Source organism: Dama dama, chromosome 20 (genome assembly GCF_033118175.1).
Source record: "Dama dama isolate Ldn47 chromosome 20, ASM3311817v1, whole genome shotgun sequence".
Lineage (NCBI taxonomy): Eukaryota > Metazoa > Chordata > Mammalia > Artiodactyla > Cervidae > Dama > Dama dama.
In genome coordinates, this window is record NC_083700.1 from 28,296,720 (window position 1) to 28,323,163 (window position 26,444).

General features: G+C 41.5%; 1 protein-coding gene across 8 annotated transcripts in view; it reads right to left on the bottom strand.

Annotated features, from left to right (window-relative positions):
* Nucleotides 1–25,080, bottom strand: part of SLC22A15 (solute carrier family 22 member 15) — a 98,405-nt gene extending 73,325 nt beyond the window's left edge. For 6 of the 8 annotated variants that reach the window (XR_009689050.1, XR_009689051.1, XR_009689052.1 and 3 more), the window contains exons 1-2: nt 24,914–25,080; nt 7,621–7,833 (exon numbers count right to left, since the gene is read on the bottom strand). Coding sequence is in view for 2 of the 8 variants with exons in the window: in XM_061121070.1 (XP_060977053.1) it covers nt 7,621–7,833; nt 24,914–25,000 (300 nt within the window). In the remaining 6 variants the exon portion in view is untranslated. Of the gene's footprint in view, nt 1–7,620; nt 7,834–24,913 lie in introns of those variants that run through there. The other 2 variants (XM_061121071.1, XM_061121072.1) reach the window with 2 other exon arrangements.
* Between the last annotated feature and the right edge of the window lie 1,364 nt (nt 25,081–26,444).

The following is a 26,444-nucleotide window of genomic DNA, read 5'->3' on the forward strand; positions in this document are numbered from 1 at the left end:
TAATACGGTTCTAAAAATATATAGAAAAATATTTAAGACAACTATAAATGGGAGGGAAAAGGGATATAAGATGAGGTAAAGTTTCAGTTTGTTACTCATACTGGTGATTTGACATTAGTAGACTGTGATAAGTTTTTTATACACACACACACACACACACACACACACAAAATGTAATGCAAACAGCAATCACTAAAATAGCTAGCCAAAGAGATACAGTCAAAAACACTATAGATAAGTCACCAGAATTCTAAAAAATGTTCAAGTAATCTACCAGAAGGCAGGGAAAATAAAAGAGAAAAATAAACAAAAACTCAGAGAACAAAATAATAATAAAGTGAAAGAGGTAAGCCCTAACATACAAAGAATTGCGTTAAATGTAAATTATTTAAATACACAAACAAAGACAGAGATTGACAGCCTGGATTTTAAAACTTGATCCAGTTATATGCTATCTATAAGAAACTAATTTTATATATCATGATACAGGCAAATTGAAAGTAAAAGGAGGAAAAAATATATATCATACCAAAACTAATCAAAGAAAACAAGAGTGGCTATAATAATATCAAATAAACCACATTTCAGAACAAGAAAATGATCAGGGGAATTATAAAATAATAAAAAGGTCAATCGTTCAGGTCAGGATTCAAGAAGACATAGCAATCATAAATCCACATACATACAACAAACAAAAGAACTATAAAATATATGAAGCAAAAACTGAGAGTAGTAAAAGGAGAACACAGCACATCCATAATTATAATTGAAGACATAAACACTCCTCTCTTGACAGTTCATAGAAAAACAAAACAGAAAATCAGCAGGGATACATAAGAACTCAACAATACCATCAACCAACAGGATCTCAATAATATTTATAAAGTACTCCACCCCAAAGGAGCAGAATATACATTTGGTTCATGTGCCAATGGAACATACATCCAAGAGAGACCAAATCCCAGGCTATAAAAGAAAACTCAACAAATTTAAAAGAACTGAAATTATCCAGAGAGTGTCCTCTGACTATAAAGGAATCAAACTAGAAATCAAAAAAAGAAAGCTAACAAAAAAATCTCCAAACATTTAGGAAACTAAAGAGCATACTTCTAAATAATCATTGGGTCAAAGAAGAAATCTCAAGAAGAAAAAAAAAAAAAACACATTGATCTAAATAAAAATGAAAATACAATATCAAAATTTGTGGGGCATAGCTAAAGCAGTCCTGAGAGGGAAATTTCCATTACTAATTGCCTATATTTGCAAAGAGGAAGACTCTCATCAATAGGCTACCACCTTTAGAACCGAAAAAAGAGAAACTCAAAGCAAACAAAAGAACATACATTAATAAAAGTGAAAACAGAAAAAAATAATCAATAAAACAAAATGTTGGTTCTTTAAAAAGATCAATAAAATTGACAAAATCCTATCATGACAAGTAATTAAGAAAGGACAGAAATCACCAGTACTGGTATTTTGTTACCAATACTATAACAAAAGAGGATATCATTTCAGACTCTGCAGACATCAAAAGGATAATAAAGTAATACAATGAACAACTCTATACACATAAATTTGAAAACTTAGATGAAATGGATCAATTCTCTGAAAATCACAGACTGCCCCAACTCACAATACAATGTAGATCATTTAATTAGTCTTACATCTTTTGAGAAAACTGAATTCATAATTTTAAAACTCCCCCAAAAAAAAACTAAATACCCAGATAATTTCACTGAAGAATTCTTCCGAATGCTTTAAGGACTACCACTAATTCTACACACTCACTTCCAGAAAACAAAAAAGGTGAGAATGTGTTTCAATTCATTTTATGAAGCTTGTATTATCCTGATAGCAACACCAGACAAAGTATAAAACAAGAGAAAGCTAGAGACCAATATCCCTAATGAATACAGAAGCAAAAATCCTTAACAAATTACTAGCAGTTAAAACTCAGCAATACACAAAAAGAAGTACCTACCACGCAGAGATGTAAGGCTGGTTCAGTATTTGAAAATCAAACAGTGCAACCCACCACGTTACAAGGTGAAGAAGGAAAACCACATGATCACCATAACTTATGTAGAATATTACAAAGTGGTATACTTGACAAAATTCAATACATGTTCATGATAAAAACTAATATAATATTGGAGTGAAGGGGTTTCAACATAACAAAAAATATCTACAAACATGAACAGCTAACATTAAGCTTAATGGTAAAAGGCTGCAGCCTCCCTGAAAGACTGGGAACAATGCACGGATGCCATATATCCAACAGAGTGCTAGAAGTTCTGGCAGAGCGATAAAGCAGCAAAACAAAACACAAAAGCCATGCCGCCTACAAAGGGAAAAATAAAACTGTCCTTATTTTTTATAAAATTATCTAGAAATTTCCAAAGAATCTTCAAAATATTCCTAGAATTAATGAGTTCATAACTACATAGAAGTTAAACATGCAAAAATCAACTGTATTTCTACAAACCAGCAATGAACACACGAACACCAAAATTTAATATACAATACCACTTACAATCGCTCAACAACAAAAAAAGAAGCATTTAGGATAAATCTAACAAAACATGTACAGGACTTAAAAGCTAAAGTCTACGAAACACTGAAATCAAAGAATCCCTAAATAATACATACAGTGTTCATATACTGGAAGATGTAACAGAGTAAAGATGCCATTTCTCCTCAAACTGATATACAGGTTTTATGCAGCTCCTATCAAAATTGCAAGATTTTCTGCAGATACAGAAAAAAAGTTATCCTACAATTTACATGGAAAGCCAAAGGAACTAAAATAGCTAAAGCAATCTTGAAAAAGAATAAAGTGAGAGGAAACCAATCTATCTGCATAAAAGACTTATCATATAACTAAAGTAATATAACTAAACCTAGTGAGTCTGCAGAGAAGTAAGCTGAGTGAAAAACAGCCAATCCTAAAAGGCCACATGCATGATTGCATTTTTATAATATTCTTGAAATGAGGACATTAAAGTATAGGAGAATAGATCAGTGGTTACCAGGGAAATTGGATAGCGTTTGGGAGGGCGGAAAGTGGGTATGTCTATATATAAATATACATGGCAACAGACTCTTGCAGTGATAGACATGTTCTGTGTCTTAGCCATATCAACATCATTATCCTGGTTGTGATATTATATTATGATTTTAAAAGATGCTACCATTGAGAAAAACTGGGTAAAGCATTCATGGAATTTCTCCATATTATTTACTGCAACTTCATGTAAATCTACAGTTATCTCAAAACAAAAATTGTAATTACTAAAGAGCCAACTCAAAGAGGTTCCTACTGGTAAACTGGGAATAATTTGAGCACCAAAATAATTGAAGGCTATAATAAATTATAAATAGTTGAAAAGACTCCATGGGATTGCAAAGAGTTAGACATGACTGAGTGACTATCACTTTCCCTTTCTTTCAGGAAGCCATTAGTATATACTAATGATAGAGAGAGAAAGAGAGAAATGGAGATAGACAAGCAGACAGATGGACAAGGAAGAAGAGAATGGCTCTTATTTACAGTAGAATCCAAAAAGATGAAAAACAAGAAACAAACCCAAGCTCCTAGATACAGAGAAGAGACTGGTGGTTGCCAGAGGTGGGAGGTGAGGGGACACATGAAATGAGAGAAGGGGTCAAGGTATAAGCTTCTGATTATAAAATAAATATGTCACAATGATGTTACATATAGCATGGTGATCACAGTTAATACCCTATTATGCATTTGAAAGTTCCAAAGAGAATAGATCTTAAAAATTCTCATCACAAGAAAAAAAAAATTTTCTGTAACCATGTATGGTGAGGAATGTTAACTAGATTTATGGTGATCTCACAATGATAGAAATAGTGAATCATTATGTTGTATACTTGAAACTAATATAATGTTAAATGTCAACTGTACCTCAATTAAAAAAAAACAAAAAACCAAATGGCAAAGATGGAAGAAGCACTAGAGTTAAGAATTTATCATTTTGTAACCATCACAGTCTAGCTTGGTTTATGAAGCTTGATCAACGGAGGCTAAATTGGATGGAGGGGGTTCTGATACACAATAGTAAATTAGCGTAATCTTAGTGACTCAACTCCTCATAGATTGCTTACTTCTTGAAATTAAAAACAAAACAAAACAAAAAAACAGTAACTGTACAGGGGAGAAATCAGGTAATATCTGGCATGGATGGTCAAACTTAACATCACCCCAAAAGGGCAGATGAATCTTGTGTATCTCTATATGTGATCCCCTGTGGACACAACATTACTTATGTGCTTTTCTAACTGTGGATGCACACCCTGAATGAGGAATCATCAGACAGTTTGAAAATGAAGAACACTCTAACTATTTAAAAGGAAGGTATCATGTATTCTTCAAAAGTATCAATATCATAAAACTGAAAGAAGGGCTGAAGATAAAAAGATACTAAACAGCTATGACAACTAAATGTAGTATGTGATCCTAAAATGAATTCAGTGGAAGAGGGGAAAACTAGTACTATCAAGGATATTACTGGGTCAAGTGGGAAAACTGGGGATGGATAGCAGATTTGATAAAACATCAGCGTCTAGATAGTAGATTTGATAAAACATCAGCGTCTATGTTAAACTTCTTGAAGTTGATAAGTGTACTACAGCTTTGAAAGAGAATGTCCTTATTTTTAGGAAATACACACTGAAGTTGTTGTTTAATTGCTAAGTTGTATCCGATATCCGACTCCTGTATGACCCCGTGGACTGAAGCCCACCAGGCTCCTCTGTCCAAGGGATTTTCCAGGCAAGAATACTGGAGGGGGTTGTCATTTCCCTCTCCAGGGATTGAACCTGTGTCTCCTGCACTGGCTGACAGATTCTTCATCACTGAGCCACCTGGGAAGCCCACATACTGAAGCATTTGGTTGTAAAAAAACACCAATGCATGCAGCTTTCAAGTAGCTTTTAAAAATTAAGAAAAGCAGATAGCACCAATGAGGTAAAATTGGTGCTATCAACACCAACTAACAACAGAGGAAACTAAAGGATATAAGAGTAGTCTTTAAACTATTCTTGCAATTTCTGTCATTTTGAAATTATTTCCAAATAAAATAATTTTAAAGTCCTTCAGCTTTTGTTAACCAATCAAAAAGAAGTAAGATGTGGATACTAATTTAGATTGGATCAGTCAGTTTAGTCAGTCAGTCGTGTCTGGCTCTTTGCGATCCCATGGACCACAGCACACCAAGCTTCCCTGTCCATCACCAACTCCCGGAGCTTGCTCAAACCCATGTCCATCGGATCAGTGATGCCATCCAACCATCTTATCCTCTGTGATCCCCCTCTCCTCCCACCTTCAATCTTGCCCAGCATCAGGGTCTTTTCAAATGAGTCAGCTCTTCACATCAGGTGGCCAAAGTATTGGATTTTCAGCTTCAGTATCAGTCCTTCCAATGAATATTCAGGACTGATTTCCTTTACGATGGACTGGTTGGATCTCCTTGCAGTCCAAGGGACTCTCAAGAGTCTGCTTCAACAACACAATTCAAAAGCATCGGTTCTTCAGCGCTCAGCTTTCTTTATAGTCCAACTCTCACATCCATACATGACTACTGGAAAAACCATAGCTTTGACTAGCTGGATCTTTATTGGCAAAGTAATGTCTCTGCTTTTTAATATGCAGTCTAGGTTGGTCATAACTTTTCTTCCAAGGAGAAAGCGTCTTTTAATTTCACGGCTGCAGTCACCATCTGCAGTGATTTAGATTGGACAGGCCCCTAAAAAGCACAATATTAAGAGCATAGGCTTCTGGGTTAAGACAAATTTGGGTTAAAATCCTAGCTCTGCCCTTACTAGCTGACCTCAAGATGTCTCAATTTCTTCACCTATAAAATGGGGGAAATAATGCTTACTTCATAAACTGAGAGTTAGATGAAACAAGGGCTGTAAAATGTTACTATGCCTGGCCCATTGTTGTCACTGCACAAGGCTACTTGCTATTGTTATAGGTGAGTAGTGGTGATATGCGTGGTGATGGCAGTCATTGCTGTGGTGGCGAGTAAGCCATGGAGACACAAAGGTGACCAAAATAAGGCTTCTGAGCTCAGAGGACTTAAAAATATAGAGTTGAACCATAAACTAGAGTGTGTCACGTAAGTGCAAACAAAATGTTACTGGAACAGAAAACAAAAATGCATTTACTTCTGAGCAGTTGGTCAGAAAAGACTTACCAGGGAAGGTGATGGCATGTGAGCGGGAGAGGGTAAGTCAAGATGTCACCAGGCAGAGGAGCAAGTGAATGGCGGGGTTGTCCTAACCAAGGTAAGAGGTGCAGTCTGAGAGCTTGGGGCATGTGTGACAAGCAGGGGAGGCGGAGGGAAATACAGAATGTGGCCGGAAAGTATACTCAGCATTAAGCTGGGGAGGTTAAAGGCCCTGAATGCAACATATAAGGTTTCACTGTGTGTGGTGGGAGAACCACTGGAGGTTTTGGGATAAGGGGTGCTGGACTGTTGTCATGAACACCCCACTGGGCCAGAGTGTCAGTAGGCAAATGGATAGCTTGTGGGACCAGGCAAAGGACACTGAGGATTTCAACATTTTAACAACCAGCTGTGTCCAGGCCCTGCCCCTCTTATTCCAAAGTTTCTCTGCACCAGACTGTGGGCTCAGTTGCTCAGGCATGTCCGACTCTTCGCGCCTCATGGACTGAATCCCACCAGGCTCCTCTGTCCATGGGGATTCTCCAGGCAAGAATACTAGAGTGGGCTGTCATTTCCTTCTCCATATCTCTTGCATCTCCTGCATTGGCTGGGTGATTCTTTACCACTTAGCGCCACCAGGGAAGCCCTCACCCAACTATGTAGACTCAGCTTATTTACCTCAGGCTGGCCCAGACGGCACTTTCGTTACCAGAACCTCCTGGCTATCAAAATCCCCTTGAAGATAAGGCTTCCTGCCCACACTGGGTGGTACCATATCTATTTTCGTTTGTTGTACAGTCAAGGAGCCCCAGGTGTTCCACACACAGGACTGCACTTAAACATGAACTGTTTATATTAAAGGTGAATCATTACACTTCTCTCTTTACTCTGTTGATTTTTGTTGATGTAAGAAAAAGAAATGAAAGTTTTAATTCACTATTTTTTAAAAGACACGCTAGTCAAAATGGGGTTCTTCTAGAGTTCATGCGTGTGTATTCAGTCACTTCAGTCATATCCGACTCTTTGTGACCCTATGGACTGTAGCCTGCCAGGCTCCTCTGTCCATGGGGATTCTCCAGGCAAGCATACCGGGGTGGGCTGCCATGCCCTCCTCCAGGGATCAAACCCACATCTCTTATGTCTCCTGCATTGGCAGCTGGGTTCTTCACCACCAGCGAGTGCCACCTGGCAGGCCCCTTCTGTTCATGTCTTACTTAATCTAACTAGTTTGGTTAGGACTCACACTTTCCCCATTTGTAGTAAGAAGGAAGAAGAACGTGTTTTCAAAGGATGTTCTTTAACTCTCCAATTTACTAAAAAGCGATTTGAAGATGGGCTAAAATTTAAATCAACCAGACCACACAGTGGCTCCTGGTGGACCATTCAGTGGTCACAAGGGCCTGTTCCCACCTCCTGCAGTTACCTCAGAGGCGATGGAGGTAAAGCTGCTACTGAAGTGCACATGCTTGTGCATCTCGCTGCCGTTGGCCGTCAGGAGCCAGGCCCCAAGGGCCTGGTCTTCACCAGCCGACTGGTTGCTGTGACTCTGGTTGGGCAGGAGCTCCGCCAGGTCCCAGTGGTACGACGGTGTGGCCCCGACCAGCGCAATGAGGATGGCTTCCGTGGCCACGTAGAGCTGAAAGAGGAAACACACAGAACCATCTAGGCTGAAAATGCAATTAGCAAGCTTACAAACCTTGAATGAGCAGTCTTGCTTCTGTGTCTATAGGAGCTACAGAAATGAGACACTTTAGAAAGAAAGGAGAAAATGGAAGGAAGCTTCCTGATCTACTACAAACGGAACCGTCAGCTATCACATCTGTAAAGCACCCTGTACTTCCTCCAAGGGTTTTTTTTTCTGCATTTGAGACACATCAGATGTGAGGACACAGCATAGAATGGTTCCACACTCACAGGGAGGAGGGGAGGAGGGATATTACCTGCTCTGACTTAGACTAACATTCTAGTTATTTTCTCCTCAACACCACACATTAGTCCAGATAAGCAGTTACCAGGGCACAGGAGTGTCCTGGTCTTGGATTCATGATCTAAACAAGAAAACATGTTGTGGCATAGTTAATGTTTCCAAAAACTGTATGTGTGTGTACATATATATAAATCAAAAAGACCACACAGTGGCTCCAGGCGGATCTCATATATACACGAGAGAGTTAACTCAGGCAGGTTGATAAGAAGTCCAAGTCTAAGGCCCCTTTAAGGAGGACGCAAACATTCTTTTGCCTTAGACAAGTAGGCCTCATGGGCAGCAGTATCTCTTGTTCAAGGACATGCCTTTTTTTGAGCTTTGGATGTACGCTATGAGAGAAGGTCTGGGCAAAATTTTCACAGCCTTAAGGTACTTTTTTCCTATTCTCAGCAGCTACCAGAACAGTACAGAAGGCTCCACTTAAACTAGTGAGGCGGGTCCTCTCCTGCCCACTTCCAGGACCTCTTACTGGAATCTTTCTCTATCCCTGTTACTTTAATAAAATCTGCACAAAGCTCTGAGTGATTGAGACTGCCTTTGGTCCCGGCGTTAAATCTTCTCCTTGGGAGACCACGAATCCGGCAGCACTGATCACCGTTCACCATAAGCCATTGTCTGTGTGTGTGTGTTTACACATACACACACATGGGGGAGAAGGACACATGCTCGATTAAAGCAGGGAAGCATTATATGCACTTGAGTAGGTACTAAAGTATCCTACACAACTTACAAGATGTAAACAACTCAAAATCCTAGGTACTCACCCAGGCTTTTAGCTGTAATTGTTGTTTAATCTAAACATAGCTTCCCTCTAAAGAAAAAATATTTCATTCCTTCAATCAGTGATTATTTACTGAGCATATATGAGATTTGTCACTGAATGTTTTGGGCTTTATGGCTATTCAGAAAGCCATATCGGGTCTGTAAGCTGTTGAGCCCTGTGCAATCTTTTTATGCTATAGATCCATTTTTTTTTCCATTTAACAACTTTTTATTTTATATTGGAGTATAACTGATTAACAGTGTTGTAATAATTTCAGGTGGACAGGGATGAGACGCAGTCATACATATTCATCTATCCATTATCCCCCAAACGTCCCCCTATCCAGGAGACCGCATAACATGGAGCAGAGTTCCTGTGCTATACAGTAGGACCTTGTTAGTTACCCATTTTAAATATCGCAGCATGTACATGTCCATCCCAAACTCCCTGTTCCTTCCCCCCAGTCCTTCCCCGTGGCAACCATAAGTTCATTCTCTATGAGTCTCTTTCTGTTTTGTAAATAAGCTCATTTGTATCATTTCTTCTCAAATTCTGCATATAAGGATTGTCTTATATTTCTCCTTCTCTAGATGACTTACTATAGATCCATTTTATATTACTCTCGTGATGATTGTTTCAAGTTTAAATTTTATTAGGAAAATAGAGGAAGTCTGTTCCATTGTGAAACAATCTTATTCTAGTAGAATACTACTAGAATAAGTAGTAATTATCACTACTTAAAAAAAAGTTTAAGCTAAAAAATTACTGCTATTAACTTAGAACTTAAAGTGTTAAAATACCTTTAAACAGATTAAGTGTTTAAAAAACAAAAGCGTGTGATTTCTGTATAGTACACAGTAACACCTAACTGGATGGATGAGTTGACCAAGGCATAAAAAGGTGGAGAGACTTGCTCACAGATTTATCTCCACTGCCAGGGAACTCCCAGCTCCTTCCACACCATTCTGGAGGGGCATATTCAGCTGTTAAGTGGATAAGCTGAAGCACCAAAGGCAGAGTAATTTATCACAAGCAGATGATGGAATTACTGTCAAGGAAAGAGAAAAGAAGTCATGACATTGTGTGTGCCATAACAGAAAGCTAAAACCCAAGATGTGGTTTTTCCCCTGTCTGCCAAGGCAGCGAGGATGCAAGCAGTCCCAACCTATCATGAGTCCAACGACTGTGGGCCTCTGGAGATGCACAAAGCCGCCACAGGTCAGTCTGTGTGTGATTTACTGTAAATGCAAAGGAAAACACGTTTCTAGACTTATATTGCTTCTTGGCCCCTATTTGCACATTATTAAGGAAGTTTTCAGAACAGGAGGCAATCAGCTTACAAAAATGAAAACCTTAATAATTGCAAGAACAGACAGATTACGCATTTAGCAGCAGCTATAATTACAAAGCCACTTGCACCCGTTTTAGTAACCGCCCTTCCTGATTACAACCTGCTGAAACTTAATTCATGGGTAAAGAAATGAAAAAAATACAGCAAAGGGAACTCAGGAGATGAGGCAAAACACATGTTCTGGTAATGCACAGCCTCCAATCCAGCAAAGCTAACTAATGGTATTTTCTCTCTAAATATGCTCTTTTCTGCTTTGATTTGTACCAATGACTTTTCCTGGAAAGCAGTTTCTCCTGCTGTCAATGTCTGAATCTTTCCCCACCTCTGAGATGTAACTCAGATACCCCTCCTCCACCCCACCTCCTACCACCTTTCCTCCAATCCCCTAGAAGCCTTCTCCTGCTTCCACTCACCCTGAAAACTCAATCCAGACCTTTCTTAGAACCCATATCATTTTCTTCACTGCACTATATATTTATGTATTTGCTTTAGTTTTTTCTATTGAAATACACTCTCTGAGGGCAGGGTCTACATCAGATTCACCTTCAGGCTCCTGAAGCAAGAAACTAAGGGCCCAAATAGATGATATCACACATTCAACAAGTCAATGGATGAATGAATGACCAGAATGGGAACACTAATAATAGCAGCAAGCACTTCTCTAACTATATAACAGGCACCATTCTAAGTGCTTGTTGAAAATACATTAATGCATCTTATTTTTATCCAGATTATTCTAGGATAAGTAATGTTCCAGGTAAAGGAGGAAATCCTCCAAAGGGTCCTCTAATCTGAGGCATATTTCACTGTGGAGGCTATCATTCCTGGAAAAAACTACAATGTGCAGAAAAGAGTTAAAAAACAAAAGAGGTACAGCGGATACGTAACACAGGGATGTAACACAGGGGGCAGTAAAACCTGGTTAACTGGTATTGTCTGTATCATTCTTATCATTCTGCAGGTTGATGAAATACTTCCCCCTTTCTCACTTTCTCTGCCCTCCTTCTACCACTCCACAATGTTTTCGTCACCCCCACACGCGCACACACACATCCCTCAGGGAACACACAGGGCCACGGCTCTGTGTCACCAGAGGGTCAGAAACACGCAGCTCTTCCTTCGGTGCCACTTCCTCCACCCCACCTCCTACCACCTTGTCTTCGCTCCAGTTCCTCCAGAAGCCCCCTCCTGCTTCTGCTCACCCGCTAAAGATGCATCTAGGCCCTTCTTAGAACCCGTATCATTTGCTTCACTGCGCTATACTTACGTATAACACGGTATCAGCCTTTCTGTCTTTGACACAGATGGCCACCTGGCTTTGCTGAGTAAAAGAGACCGAGTAGCCTGGCAGCTACGACACTGCATGATGCATGCTAACTATGAAAGGTGACAGGGATACAAGGATTAGGTAAAAGTGGAGATGCCTAAACTCTGCATGTAGATTACTGTTAGGTCCTTTACACGAGAGCCACAGACATGGGACACATGGTCCTATGAAGTCAACGATGGTTTAGCCCTTAGCTATTCAGAGGGATGTGCCACCTACACAAGAACACAGAGTGGTTTTCCTCGGTTTGCCTTCTTCAGCTGTGACAGTGTCCCAGAGCTCTCATCCTGCTTCTTCCCCAGGGGACAAACACTCTCCTGTCTTCCCTCTGCTGTGACACGGTACACATTCACCATATAGCCTTGTCTAGAGAATCACACCCATCTACAGATGGGCCTTAAGGCCATGATGAAAAACCACCATCCACTCTCCCTCGGAGTGGGACTAACAACATCTCAAATAAATCATTATCCTCACTAGTGCTACCTCCAGGGAAGGAAAACAAGTGCCACAGATGGCGGGATTGTTGTTTCCCTCTCAGTATAATTATAATTAGAAAAGTGACTAAGATGCACTGGGGGAATTGAAATTTTAAAAGTTTCAAAAAGTGAACGTTTTAGAAGTAATTTTATACTAACAGCATTATAAGCTTTTATCATGCTCAGGAAACAAAAAATGTCTCCCATAAATTATCTCATCACAATATCTTGTGCTGTGATGTCATGGTAAATGTGATGTTTATGTTCTAAGTAGGAAAGATGAGCCACAGGACGATTATGTAACACACTAATGGCAAAACCAGGATGAGACTGGGAGCCACCCAACTTTGAGGCCAGAACTTTTTTCAGAGAAAAAGTTGGGAGAGGGGAAACAAAGGTGACTTCATGGTGGTCATCACTGTTAATATTTTATGCACTTAGTACTCAGTTATCTAATTGACTCCACCAAAAGCATTATACGAGCATGACCACATCACGAAGGCAGCACTAAATGCCCATGGCCCAGCACAAAGTAGGTGTTCAATAAACATCTGTGGGGTGGCTTACTGATAATACTTTTTTTGGTCACACCACACAGCTTTGTGGGATCTTAGTTCCCCAACCAAGGATCAAAACAGTACCCCCTGCACTGGAAGCAGAGAGTCATAAACAATGGACCACCAGGGAATTTCCTAATACTATTTTTTAAAATGTTTATTTTATTTTTTGGCAGCACTGGGTCTTCATTGCTGCATGAGTGCTTCTCATTACGGGGGCTTCTCTTGCTGCAGAGTGTGGGCTCTAGAGCTCGGGCTCAGGAGTCGTGGTGCACCTGTTTAGCTGCCCTGAGGAATATGGGGTCCTCCCGTGCCAGGGGTGGAACCTGTGTCCCCTACAATGGCAGGCAGATTCTTAACCACTACACCACTAGGGAAGTCCCACTGACACTATTTTTTGTGTTTAAAAATTTTAATTATCCTCTAAATAACTGGTGTCTCTAAGTCCCATTTCTTCCCCAACGCTTATCTACATAATGCCATCAGACTGGTCTCCTTGACACAGTCTTCATGAAACTCTTCTGGTTAAATCATATTAATGGATAAATAATAGATGTCCGAGCATCCAGATCTCCACCACTTTGCACAATTGCTACCTTACCCACATTCGAGCTTTCTGAACTAGCCTGTTGAATTCCCCAAACAGGACTTTTCATGGTGTGCTGTGAAAAGTATATGGAATCTGTACACTTGAGTCTGAACTGCAGCTCTCGTAAACTTCCAGCAAATCAAAACCTTTCTAAACTTCATGTTTCCTTCTGGTAAGACTGGACACTGGCAGTACATCTTTATCTAACTCATTCATATCTAGCTAGCCTATTCTGAAGGTCAAAGGGGATATTTCTTTAGCCAACAATGTAGAGTAAATCATATAGCTCCATCCAAATAGCACCTATCAGAGCCTCCCAAACTCTACCTTGCAGAGACTGATTCTGTAGGCCAGGAAAGGACCTGAGATTCTGTTTTTCTTACAAGCTCTGGTGACGTCACTGTGGATGGCTTGGGCCACACCTTGTGTAAGTGGTCTAGGGGTCTAGGGTCTACGGTATGCCCTCTTCTATACTTTCTCCAATGCTATGTCTTCCCACCTGTAATGACCTTCCTGCTTCTCTCTAAACCCAACCTTCAAAGTTTAGCTTGAGCTCAGTCCTTCCTCTGAAGTTTCAACAAATCACTCTGGACCACACAGATGTCTTTTTTTTAAATTAATTTATTTTTTAATTGAAGGATAATTGCTTTATAGAATTGTGTTGTTTTCTGCCAAACATCAATGTGAATTAGTCACAGGTATACATATGTCCCCTTCTTTTTTTAATGTCTAAAGCATTCAATGGCTCTATTAGTTACTGGGAAAATATTATTTTGCATCATTATTTAAAAACAGTATAGATAGTTACATTTCCCTTTGCTAATGATTGATCATCTTCTGAAGAAAAGGAACCCTGACTTGTACTTCTATATCCTTTTAAGAAAACCAACACACAAAAAAAAAGAAAACAAAAACCAACACACTACTGTGTGTGTAACAGTCTAAGATATATTTTGTTAATGAAATCCTTGCATAATGTGGCATAGAAAATGACAGTGGGTTAAAAACCAGTAATTCTGAGACCAGCCACTAATTAAGATTTTGGACACATATTTGATATGCATCTGCTTGACTCTCAATCTCCCAAATTAAATGGAAATGCCACCACCTGACCAACTCCCTTCTGTTACTTTAGTTTACTTTTTAAAAGAATGTTAGTGAGCACCAACACTTCGCAACACAGTGTACCATGAGCCTTGGGTGATCACAATGATGAATAAGAAACAGTTGTTTTCTTCTGAGCACATACATTCAGGTGAGGACAACAAACATGCCCAAAAATATAAATACAAGGCACATCTAGCAAATGCTCTATTAGCTAGAGTAGAAATGAAATTAATGAGAGCACAAAGAAAGCAGATGTGAATTCTAACTCAGGGAATAAGAGAAAGGTTGCAAATGTGACATCTGAGCTAGGCAGGGAAAGACTGGGAGGGGTTTAGTCAAAACAAAAATCAAGGAAGAAGGATTCCCTGGTGGCTCAGTGGTAGAGAATCCACCTGCCAATGCAGGAGACACAGGTTCTATCCTTGATCCCGGAAGATCCGACATGCCTCAGAGCAGCTGAGACCAAGGGCCACAGCTCCTGAGCCTGCGCTCCAGAGCCTGGGAGCGACAACTCATAAGCCCACATGCCGAAACTAGAGAAGAGCCCGAGCAGCAGTGAGGACCCAGCACAGCCAAAATGAAAAATAAAATTACTGTTTAGAAATCAGGGAAAGAATTCTTAAGCCAAAGAAGAAGTCCAATCAGAGCCAGGAAAATAAAGAACATATTTTTAGTGTTCTTTGAAGAAGTAGTACAGGGCAGGTTCAGCTTTTGCCAAACTTCAGTCATCTGAGGAACCCCAGCTGCAAGAGTGCTACATGACCATTTCTGTTTTTTATTATTTACTTAAGGGTCTGCTTTTAAAGTGACTCAAATTTTTCAACTTAAGTAAACTCACAGAGAAATAAAATTGCATATCAATACAAATATAACCATCCAGACACAACTATAAACACCCTGTTACAATGTAAGTGTTAACTAGTATATTTTTATTTAAGGTAGGACACAAGAGATATTTGGGGGCAAGTGTTGGCAGGGAGGGGTGAAGGCAAAGGAGCAGCCATTGGTTTTCAGGCTCAGAAGGTTGGGGTCAGTGCTTTTGTGCCTCACATCCACTGTCACGTCTTTGTTTGCCTCATCTGGACCTGCTTCTGATCTATACTCCCCTGGACCCTCCTTCAGCTGCTCTGATTCCTGGGCCAGACGTGTGTTTCGTTCCATGATAGCATTTGCTTCATCAAGGTTGCAGGCCGTGAGAATGACACTGATTCCAATCAATTCTGATGGGCTCCAGGCTGCCTTCCCTGCAGACTTCAAGCTCCAGCTTCAAACGCAGAGACAACAGCCTTACAGAGACTGCCAAATCAGCTCCCACAATGGTATACAGTCAAATCCTCAGAACGAATTATTCACTGATACATATATAATCGTATACATATATACAACACAGATACACGCATATATACAAACATATATCCCTATTTAGGAGTTCTGTTTCCTGTTTCTCTGGTTGAACTATGACCAACACAACCTTAGACAAACATGGCAAAATATAGGCATTTACTAAACCTGGAAGTAAGTATACGTGTGTTCGTGATATTATTCTCTGTATTCCATTTGAAATGTTTCATAATTTTAAAAATTTTTTTTTTTTTTTTTTTTACAAAAAATGAGTAATAGGAGAGTTCCCAGGTTGCCTAGTGGCTAAGTGAAACCTAGGCTTTCACTGCTGTGGCCTGGGTTCAATACCTGATGGGAAACTGAGATCCTGCAAGCCACATGGCATAGCCAAAAACAAAAAAAGAAAATGAATAATAAATGCAATAAAAACAGAATAATGCTCTACAATCCTAACTAGGTAATGTTTTTATACAAAGTCTGAACGTTTCTTAATTCTGGTTCAGTCCCTTTGTTAAAAGAGGTATTTGCTAATGTTTTGAGAAGTGCTACCACTTTATTCTTAAACAAAAGGATTCAAGGATTCAAAAGGGAGTAACCCTCTTATTTTATGCGTTAATGCTATTTAATAATATTTCCATATACCACCTAAATCTACCATGCAGTCCATTCCTTGGGATGTCAGAGAAGGCAGAAAGCTGGAAGATCAGAAATAAATGATACAGTGGTTGCCAGGTCTTAGGAAGGAGAAATAGGCAGAGCACAAAGGATTTTTAAGGCAGTAGAAAGACTAAATATGATACTATAATAGTAGATACATGTCACTATAAATTTGTCCAAGCTCATAGAATGTACAACACCAAGAGGGAAACCTAAAGTAAACTGGAAACACTGGGTGAGGATGTATCAGTTTAGTTTCAGCAGTTGTAACAAATGTACCACTCTGATGGGGGATGCTGATAATGGAGAAGGCTGTATATGTTCAGGTCTTCCCTTGTGGCTCAGACTGTAAGGAATCTGCCCGCAGTACAGGAGACCTGAGTTCAATCCCTGGGTTGGGAAGACCCCTAGAGAAGGGAATGTCTATGGCAACCCACTCCAGTATTCTTGCCTGGAGATACAGGGGAAACCTTTGTACCTTCTGCTCAACTTTGCTGTGAACCTAACACTTCTCTAAAAAATAAAGTCTACATAATTCTATGCTAAAAAAAATAACTGATGTAGAGTAATACAGAATCAAGAACAGAAGTGAGAGGATATCCCTGAAAAGAAGGCAGAGGTATGTTTCCCTCTTGGACACTGTGGAGAAACATAGACAAGAATAAAAAACATAGACAAGAAAAAAAATTAATTCTGAAGTTAAAGGAAAGGATGTTTAGGAAGTTTACACCCGTAACCTCCATCTCATCCATCAAGCTGAGACAAAGAACATCTGGGGGAAATGAGAGGAACCAAATCATCAGAAATTTGGGCTTAAAAAGAGTGGTAAAACTGACTGGAAGAAGTGAAGGCCTAAGACAAAGGATGACCCAAAAGTCATGAGTTCCAGAACACTGAAAAAGGAAACCAACCAATCTACATTTGCAACAAAAGAGAACCGAATAAGCAAATTATGACATGGCAACACATTGGGACACCATGCTGAAGCCATTAAAAAATATGGGGTTGTTCATCTGTGAGTGCAGCAAGATATTCACAACATTGAGAGATGAAATCAGGTCCAAATAAAAATTTTTGCACAAAAGACAAATGTACATGTTTATATAATACAAAGTAGGGGAGCTCATCTATATGCCAAAGGGTAAGCATATTTTACTTCTGGGTGGCAGAAGTTCTGGTAATTTTTTTCCTACATTTTCTCTTTTTTCTACAGCCACCATATACTATTTGTTGAGCACCATACAATTCCCATTAGTGCAGTCGTTAGTTTCTGCTTAAGTGTTTGGTCAAGGAAATGAGAAAGGAGATTTCTGAGCTGTGTGTGTCTTTGGATTTGATGGCTCCTTCTTCTAAGGCTGGAGAAGGAAATGGCAACCCACTCAGGTATTCTTGCCTGGAGAGTCCCATGGGCGGAGGAGCCTGGTGGGCTACAGTCCACGGGGTCGCAAAGAGTCGGACACGACTAAACTACTTCACTTCACTTCTTCTAAAGCAGCCTCTAGCTGTGGGGATGAATCAAGCCAGTATCTGACAATCCCAAAGTCAACACTAACACAAAGCCAACTAATTGACGGGCACAGGGCAATTTTAAGAGATTCTGACCTTGCAAAACAAATGAATTAAACTTTCATGACCCAGCCATTTCCAAGAGCACAAGGAAAGCTGAGGGGTCAACGGCGTGAGTTGACTCAGCCACCTCTCAGCAGTGTCACAGCCTTCAAGTCTAGTGTTTATACTATCATATTCACATTGCCTGGCTTCATATATTAAATGACTTTTCCGTGCTGTCTTAGAGTGTAACACCTTCTCTCAGGGCGTCCATCAATCAGCTGCAAGTAGCCCTGGCCAGCAAGCTGCTGGGGGCTTGGGTGCTACAATGATGTCAGTTGCTTCCCAAGGCGCATCCTAGCTCTTGAGATGCTCCAGGCTCTAAGGAGCTCCCTTGGGAAGTTCCCCTGGAGAAGGGATAGGCTACCCACTCCAGTATTCTTGGGCTTCCCTTGTGTCTCAGCTGGTAAAGAATCCGCCTGCAATGCAGGAGACCTGGTTTCGATCCCTGGATTGGGAAGATACCCTGGAGAAAGGAAAGGCTGACCACACCAGTATTCTGGTCTGGAGAATTCCATGGACTTTATAGTCCATGGGGTAGCAAAGAGTGGACACAGTTGAGCGACTTTCACTTTCACACCTTCTGGAGGCCTCCTGGTATCTCCATATCCTCCCCAAATGGAAACAGGAGGGTCTGATAATCGGCAGCTTCCTCTGCTTTACACCAGGGGGCAGTGTCTGTCTGTAGACAAGTTTTTCTGAGCTCATACCGGGGACAAGAGTAACCATGGTCTCCTTGACCTACCATCACCCATTCACCTAAACTGATGGAAGGAACACCAGGCAAAGTTCCCTAGATTATCATCCAAGCTCTCAGCCATTGTCTCAAGGCAGACAGAACTAAATTTGAGGGTAAGTGTGGCATAAAACTGGCTCAGACTAGCAGAGATCTCTGATAGATGGTCCCATGTCTCAGGAGTCCTGACAAAAGCTCTAACTAATGCCACAGGTTCTCATCATGGCTGAACACCAGGGGGTGGTGAGAATTCCTTGGGGCCTAAGGGATGGTCTTAGTGATTGCAGTCCAACAAGGTCTTCACTAAGGTTTATGACGTGGACTGTATCACTCACTTATGGCTGAGAGGTTAGAACCATAAGCTATCCACCTCAGTGACCTCATGGAAAGGCAGTCTTCCTATGAATCTCCTGGGGAGAAGGGACATAAAGATAAATACTAGCAGGTAGGAGCCATTACATGAGATGATGTTCTACACAAAGTTCAATAAAGCATCCTGAACAAAACCCACTCTTCCTCCTGAGTATTTACTTCTTGCTCAGTTGCTTTAGTCACATCAGACTATTTTTGTGACCCCACAGACTGCAGCCCACCAGGTTCCTCTGTCCATGGGATTCTCTAGGTAAGAATACTGGAGTGGGTTGCCATGCCCTCCTCCAAAGGATCTTCTTGACTCAGGGATCGAACTCTGGTCTCCTGCACTGCAGGCAGACTCTTTTACCACTGAGCCACAGGGGAAGCCCGAAGCCCCACTCCTGAGTAGTAAATGACCACAACTCACAGTCATAATGGGTTAAAGGAAGAGCAATAAAAGAGTGAATTGTTATTCTCATATTGCAGCATCCTCTCCTAGATATGCAGATCTTCTTTTACATTTTAATTTTTTAAAAAAATTTTTAACACAGAAAAGTGGAACAAATAAAAATGATTCATGAACCCACCACCACAATTAACTAGTGGCAATTTATCATATTTGTCTTAGATTCTAATAATACAATATTACAGATACAGAGGAAATCTCCTTTGTATCCATCCCTTCTCACATCCCCTCCCTTCCATCCCAAGAGGGAAGGAATTGTGTGTTGATCTTTCTACTTCATGTTTATGCTTCTACATTGTTCATATACATTCATAAGCCACATAGAGTATTGTTTCCTAATTTTTAAAAATTTGTTATGATAGTATGTTTCACATTGTATATATCACACTGGTTTTTTTTTTTTTTTTTTCATTTCACATTGTGCTTTAAAAGATTCATCCAAAAAAACAAATAAATAAAAGATTCATCCATGTGGCCATGTGTAGACCTAGTGTGTTCATTTTAACTGTTATATTCTATCAAATTTATATCACATTTTAATTATCCAGTTCCTTTTGTGGAATCATTTAGAAAGAAAAGAAAGAAAGTGAAGTCGCTCAGTCGTGTCCAACTCTTTGAGACCCTGTGGGCTATAGCCTACCAGGCTCCTACATCCATGGGATTCTCCAGGCAAGAATACTGGAGTGGGTTGCCATTTCCTTCTCCAGGGGATCTTCCCGACCAAGGGATTGAACCCAGGTCTCCCGCATTGCAGGCAGATGCTTTACCCTCTGAGCCACCAATCACTTAGGTGGTTACTAGTTTTTATCATTACAAACAGTGCTGCAATAAACATCCTACACATATCTGCTAATGCACAAGCTCAAGAGATATTATCACACATATACCAAGGAGTCCAACGCTGGTTGTAATTTTACTAAACAGAGCCAAATTGTTCTCTAAGTGGGATACTTTCTACTTCTCATTTTCATCACACTTGTATTGTTAGATTATTAAATATTTGCTAACCTGATAAATGTGAAATCATATTTTATAGTTATTTTAATATGCCTGTCCCAGATGACCTCTGAAGGTAGACATCTTTTTATGTGTTGACTATTATAGTTTCCTCTTCTGCAAAATATCTGTTCGGTCATTCCACTTTCTAAAGCACCATGAAAAGATATTTATTGCATGAATGATATGAAAATACTGGCAGCTTTAGGAGCTGAAAAGTATCATTGAGGTTATTAAGAGTTTATATAAAAATAATGCACTCCAAACACCAGAGTACTGTATCTCAAGCTGAGGTTCACAGCAGTATCTGAATTCTGCAGGTGAAACGAAGGCTTATTACAGGTTACATGTTCCTATTGATTAATGGGTGTTTTAAATTCTGTGCAAATTATACCACAACCTATGATTCATAATCCTGAGCAAAATGAGGGAGCTGAAATCTCTGACTCAGAACAAAGAAGTAGGGTCCTTTTCTACTTTATGTCCAAAGGCATCAAGAAGCAAAGATTTGTATTCCAACTTTCCTCCAAATGGTCTGGCAAATAAGCACACACAAACACAAAACAGTGATGACAACATCAACTTTGAATCATGATTAGAAAACAGAAATGGTAATAAAGTAAATAGAATTACTCATATTTTAATATTACAAATATTTACCGCCTACCCAAAGGAGGGTGAGGCTTCCTACATGGCACAGTGGTAAAGAATCCAGCTGCCAATACAGGAGATATGAGAGACGCAGCTTGGGTTGGGAAGATCCCCTGGGGTAGGAAATAGCAACCCACTCCAGTATTCTTGCCAGGAAAATCCCACGGACAGAGGAGCCTGGCGGGTTACAGTCCATGGGGTCACAAGGAGTTGGACACGACTGAGCGCACACAAAGGAGGGTTTGTATATTTCGGGGGTGGGTAAGCATTTTTCTAGCTAAAAAAGTAGAAATCTCATTGCTTGTTTATAACACAACTAGTTTCACAAAAGGCAATTTTTCTCCTCTAGATTTCTGCTTATGAAAAAGTGGGCTTCCCCGACGGCTCAGAGGGTAAAGATTCCATCTGCAATGCAGGAGACACTAAAACCAAATATCCTCATTGTCAGGGCATGTGATCCCATCATGATGATAAGAAATCTACAAAATCTGCATTTATTCTCTATGTATTGGATAGTTGACCACTATGGGGATTCCAGAGATTGTGTTTGCAAAGCCAGTGAAGGTAGGTCTCCCAGCCAAAGGAAACTGGATATTGAGAAAATGTTTGAGGAGTTACATGATGGTATCTACAATCTAAGAAAACAGTTAACCTAAAGACCTTTAGAGGTGGTTTATAATTTTGTTTTGTCCTCTCAGTTTTAACTTGGATGTGTTTGAAGTACAGGGAGTTCATTAAAAAAAAAAAAAAAAAAACCTAGAAAGAAGAAAATGCAAAAGGATCTGTAAGGTTTCCATCTTTGTCCCTCTAGCTTGGTGTTTCTTGGATGGAGCTGGTCATCACCAAACCACAAACACAGAAAAGACTCCTGCTGAGGCAGTGGCCCCTTCCCCAACCCCACCCCAGTCCCTCTCCCTGGCAGTCCACAATACGCAGTCCTAATGTGCAGGACTCCCCGTCTCGGGCAGGGCTGCTAAACCATTGGTCTGTACCCTCGCTGAGCACCAGAAGACAAGGGCTTCAGTTTTAAAAGCAGACAAGCCATCAACCTCCTTCCATTAAAGTCAATCAACTCTAAAAATGGCTACTTTTCCCTCTGGTAGAGAAAGTGAACCCCACAAGAATGATGAAAGCATCACATTACAACTGTGTTATGGGGCTCTCCAGTTCTCACACTCTGCAGGCCAGCTCCCCTAGCCCAAATCATCAAGTCTACCAACTAGACTTGGTAGAATGGGCTCTGGGAAGCTCCACTCTCATATCCAGGATAGCTATGAGTGACCCTAGGACCATTTGGATGATATAGCTCTATGGGGTAGTTAAGTCCTCACAAACAGGTAACAGCTGTGAAGAGTTCACTTTTGCTTGGATGGGCATTTAATGTCTTTTGGGATCAGCACAGCTACAGGGTACCTTCCCAGCCCATACCCACAAGATAAACAGGTACTCATGCCTAACACTCTAAGAGCTAGTTCTTCTATGATGAATGCTGACCACACAACAAGTAGGGTTCAATGAACAGTCATGGGCTTAGATCACTCTGGTACCAAACTCTAACCACCTGGGTCAACCACCAAAAAAAGGTTAAAGTGAAGTTGCTCAGTCATGTCTGACTCTGCAACCCCCATGGACTGTAGCCTACAAGGTGCATCTGTCTATGGGTTTTTCCAGGCAAGAATACTGGAGTGGGTTGCCATTTCCTTCTCCAGGGGATCTTCTAGACCCAGGGATCAAACCCAGGTCTCCTGCATTGCAGGCAGACTCTTTACCGTCTGAGCCACCAGGGAATCCCCCCAAAAAAGGTAAGTGGTGGAAATTTAACAGGTCCTGAACACAAAATAGTGGCCTTTTTAGTGCCACACTCCACTCAAGACAAAGTTATTTAAGGTCAGTGAATACCTGGCTAGTCAGGTGAGAAGATAATGACACAGGAGGTAGAGTGCAGGGATGGGGAGGTAAGGTTACTCAGAGAGGGGGTCATGTTCCTGAAATTCCTGATTAGAATAGGAAAAGAATTTTCTCAAAGAGAAAATATTATACTGGGTTTTTCCCCAAGTTGCTATGAAAAACCTGAACAAGCTTTTTGGCCAACCCAGTAAGCACCCATCAGGCATCATGCTTACAATTCTGTTTTTGGCATTAAATACTCTTTTATGATTTGGCACAAACACTTTTTCTCCACAGTAAACTGCATTTAAAGCTAAAACAACACACTTAAAGGAACTTCAGAAAATTGCATATTTGTGAACTGAGAACTTGTTTTGCTAGAGAAAGAACTGATTTAATCTATGAGTGCATCATTTAGATGGTTCTACTGCCTGATGATGAAATCAACTGAACTTTCAAACACTTTAATGGAAAAGAGAATCACTTAGTCAATCCTCACCTCTAACCCTCCCAATCTTCCTGTTGAGCAGTTGACTTATGCAACGTTTAAGCAACTGGTGGACTGGTACTTATATCCATGACCACCCTGTCCTTACCTCAGAATAACTAATTCCATTAACCATCACAGGTTAATTATAATTATTTAACTGCCTGCCTTCTGTGGGAGACATGAAAGAAGAGGGTTCAATCTCTGGGTGGGGAAGATGCCCTGGAGGAGGGCATGGGAACCCACTCCAGTCTTCTTGCCAGGAAAATCTCATGGACAGAGGTGTCTGGCGGGCTACAGTTCATGGGGTCGCAAAGAGTGGGCCGCGACTGAAGCAACTTAGCACACACTGCTTCACCCCACTGCCACAAGAATGCAAACTTCACAGGAAAGAGACTTCGATTTATAAACATCGCAGCCCCTGCTAGGCACACAGTAGGCACTCACTAAATATATGCTGAATGAAGGAAAAACTAAAATGGCCGACTCATAGTAGATACTAAAAAGGATCTATGAATAAAATGCCACTAGAATAAAAGTGGTGATTAATGTCAAAAAGGGCCATTTAAGAAAGCAAAGAAGAGTAACTCCTGCATGGCAAAGTGTATTTGTAGTGACCTTGAGCATACAGAAGTCACATTTCTAGGATGGGGTGTGCAGGCAGTCTGGGAGAAATCTGTACCATGAAGAACTGATTCCCTTTTACACCACCCGTTGCAGATGGTACTATGGACTTAAAACAGTGTCAAGCCCAAAGTGGCTCTGGGCAGAATGACCCAGCAGAACTTAAACCAGAAAGAAAGAAAGAAACCCAATGCATTGAAAGCCCCTGGAACAGGAAGCCCGCTCAAATCTAGGAAAAGATAGTAAGTCGACACCAGAAGCTAGAGGATGGGCCCTTTGGTCCGCGGGTGATCAGGGCACCCTCTCTGTTCAAGATTTCAAGGGGACAGCGCCACAGGTTAGAAATTCCCTTTCCGTAACCACAGCGTATTCCAGCTAACAAGGGTATTTTGCATCTCTTACTAACCAGCTCGCCAGATCAAGCATTCATTCCCCACACATTCCTTCTCTGCTCCAGGTGAGGGGAGCAGGGCGCCTACGGGGCCAGGATCCGAGGCTTGGGCGGGGACAAAGCTTGACAGGCCGGCCAGCGACCTTGGCTTTCCCGGGCGCAGGCCAAAGCGTGGCGTCTAGCCCAACGCCGCCCTGGCGCGGGGTGGAGGTGGAGGCGGGGGAGGCTCGCCACACCTGGGGGTTTGCAGAGCCTTGGCAGCTGGGCCGGGCTTTGGGGAGTCGGGGGCTGGGGGGTACGCCTCGCCCCAAGCTGGGTGGTCAGGAAGAGGGAGCGGTGGGAGCTGCGGGAGACTCACCTGCAGCAGCACGGCCAGCAGGAAGCACAGGTACATCTGGTAGATGCCCATCTCGCCCACCGCCTGGAACGCCTCCTCCACCTCCATGGCGGGCCGAGCGTTCGGCCCCGGCCCAGCACCCAGCTGGATCCTGGCAGCGGCCCCGGCCCGCCCTCCGCCAGCCCGGCTCCGGCGTGGCCCGGCGTGGCCCTCCCCGGCCGGCCCGGTGCGCTAGGCACCCGCTCGGCCCAGCCAGCGAGCCCCGAGGCGCGGCGTGAGAGCGCGGGCAGGGCGGGGCGGGCGGCGCGTTGGCGCGGGCGGGGCCGAGGGCCGCGCGAGCTCGCGAGTCTGGGGCGGGAGGCCGGTTCCCCGGGCCTCGGGGCTATCTGTTAAAGATTTCCTTCTGAGAGGGTGGGTTAAAACGGAGGTTAAAGCGGCTTAAAACGAGAGGAAAGAGGAAGTGGGTTCCGGTGTAGACAGCCTCTCTGATGGAGAAATAAGGCGAAGGGCGGCCTCCGCGTCTAAGCCACGGCCTGCCCGCCCCCCGCGCCAGGGGCTCTGGGGCGCAATGACGGTTGGGAGACCCGGTGACCGCTGGTAAAATTTGTCCTTTTGTACAAGTCGTTTAAATACAGGAAGTGGAAGTGGGTTCTAGATCCTACGGAGAAGAGTGCTGTTTAACATTTCTTTCCTCCTGCTCCCTGCTAGCTATGTGGTCAGGCCACAGGTAACCAAATTCTTGCAAAACCCTGAGATAAACTTGGTTATGTAAAAAGGCACGAGGTTAAAAATATGAAAGCTTCATTTGTGGGACAGGACGTGAGGGCTGCTAAAATGTTTGAAGGATAAACAGCGATTTGAAAGGCTGGCAATGGAGAAAAATGCAGCAGGACCTAGAGACGCTGGCCACCTGGCTTAAGTCCCCTCATTTCCCCACCTCCCTAGGTTGGTTTTAACAACTGCATAGTATTCTACTCTGCAGGCCATGCCGCCCAATACGATATTGAACAGAAAAGGTGACTAGCTAATGCTTTATCTAGAATTTTACACATAAGAGAGTGAGATAGGCCTATCATTTTCTTGTTACAGTTCTTGTCTAGGTTTGGCTGAAAGATTATCGTAGCCTAGTAAAATGAGTTGCAACTGTTTGGTAAAACTCTTCAAGCCATCCAGGCTTGGCTTGTTTTGCAGGGGGAGCCTCTTTATTACAGAGATGGATAAAGATATAAGGAGATTTTTGTCACATATGTTTTGGACTTTTGTTTTTGAATCACTTTTGGTTTTTTTCTAGAAGTGTTACTGTTTTATCTACTTTTCTGTTGTTTTGGGAATAAACTTGTTCATCTTGTTTTCATAGGGTTTTTAATTATGCTCTAGCTGTATTTATGCCCTGTTTTTTTTTTATTACTCGTTTTTATTGTCCTTTTCTTATGGGTCTTGCTAGAAGTTTGTCTACTTTATTATTTTCTGAAGAACCAGTTTTTATTTTGTGATTTTTAAAAATTTATGGCTGATTCATATCAATGTATGACAAAACCCACTGAAATGTTGT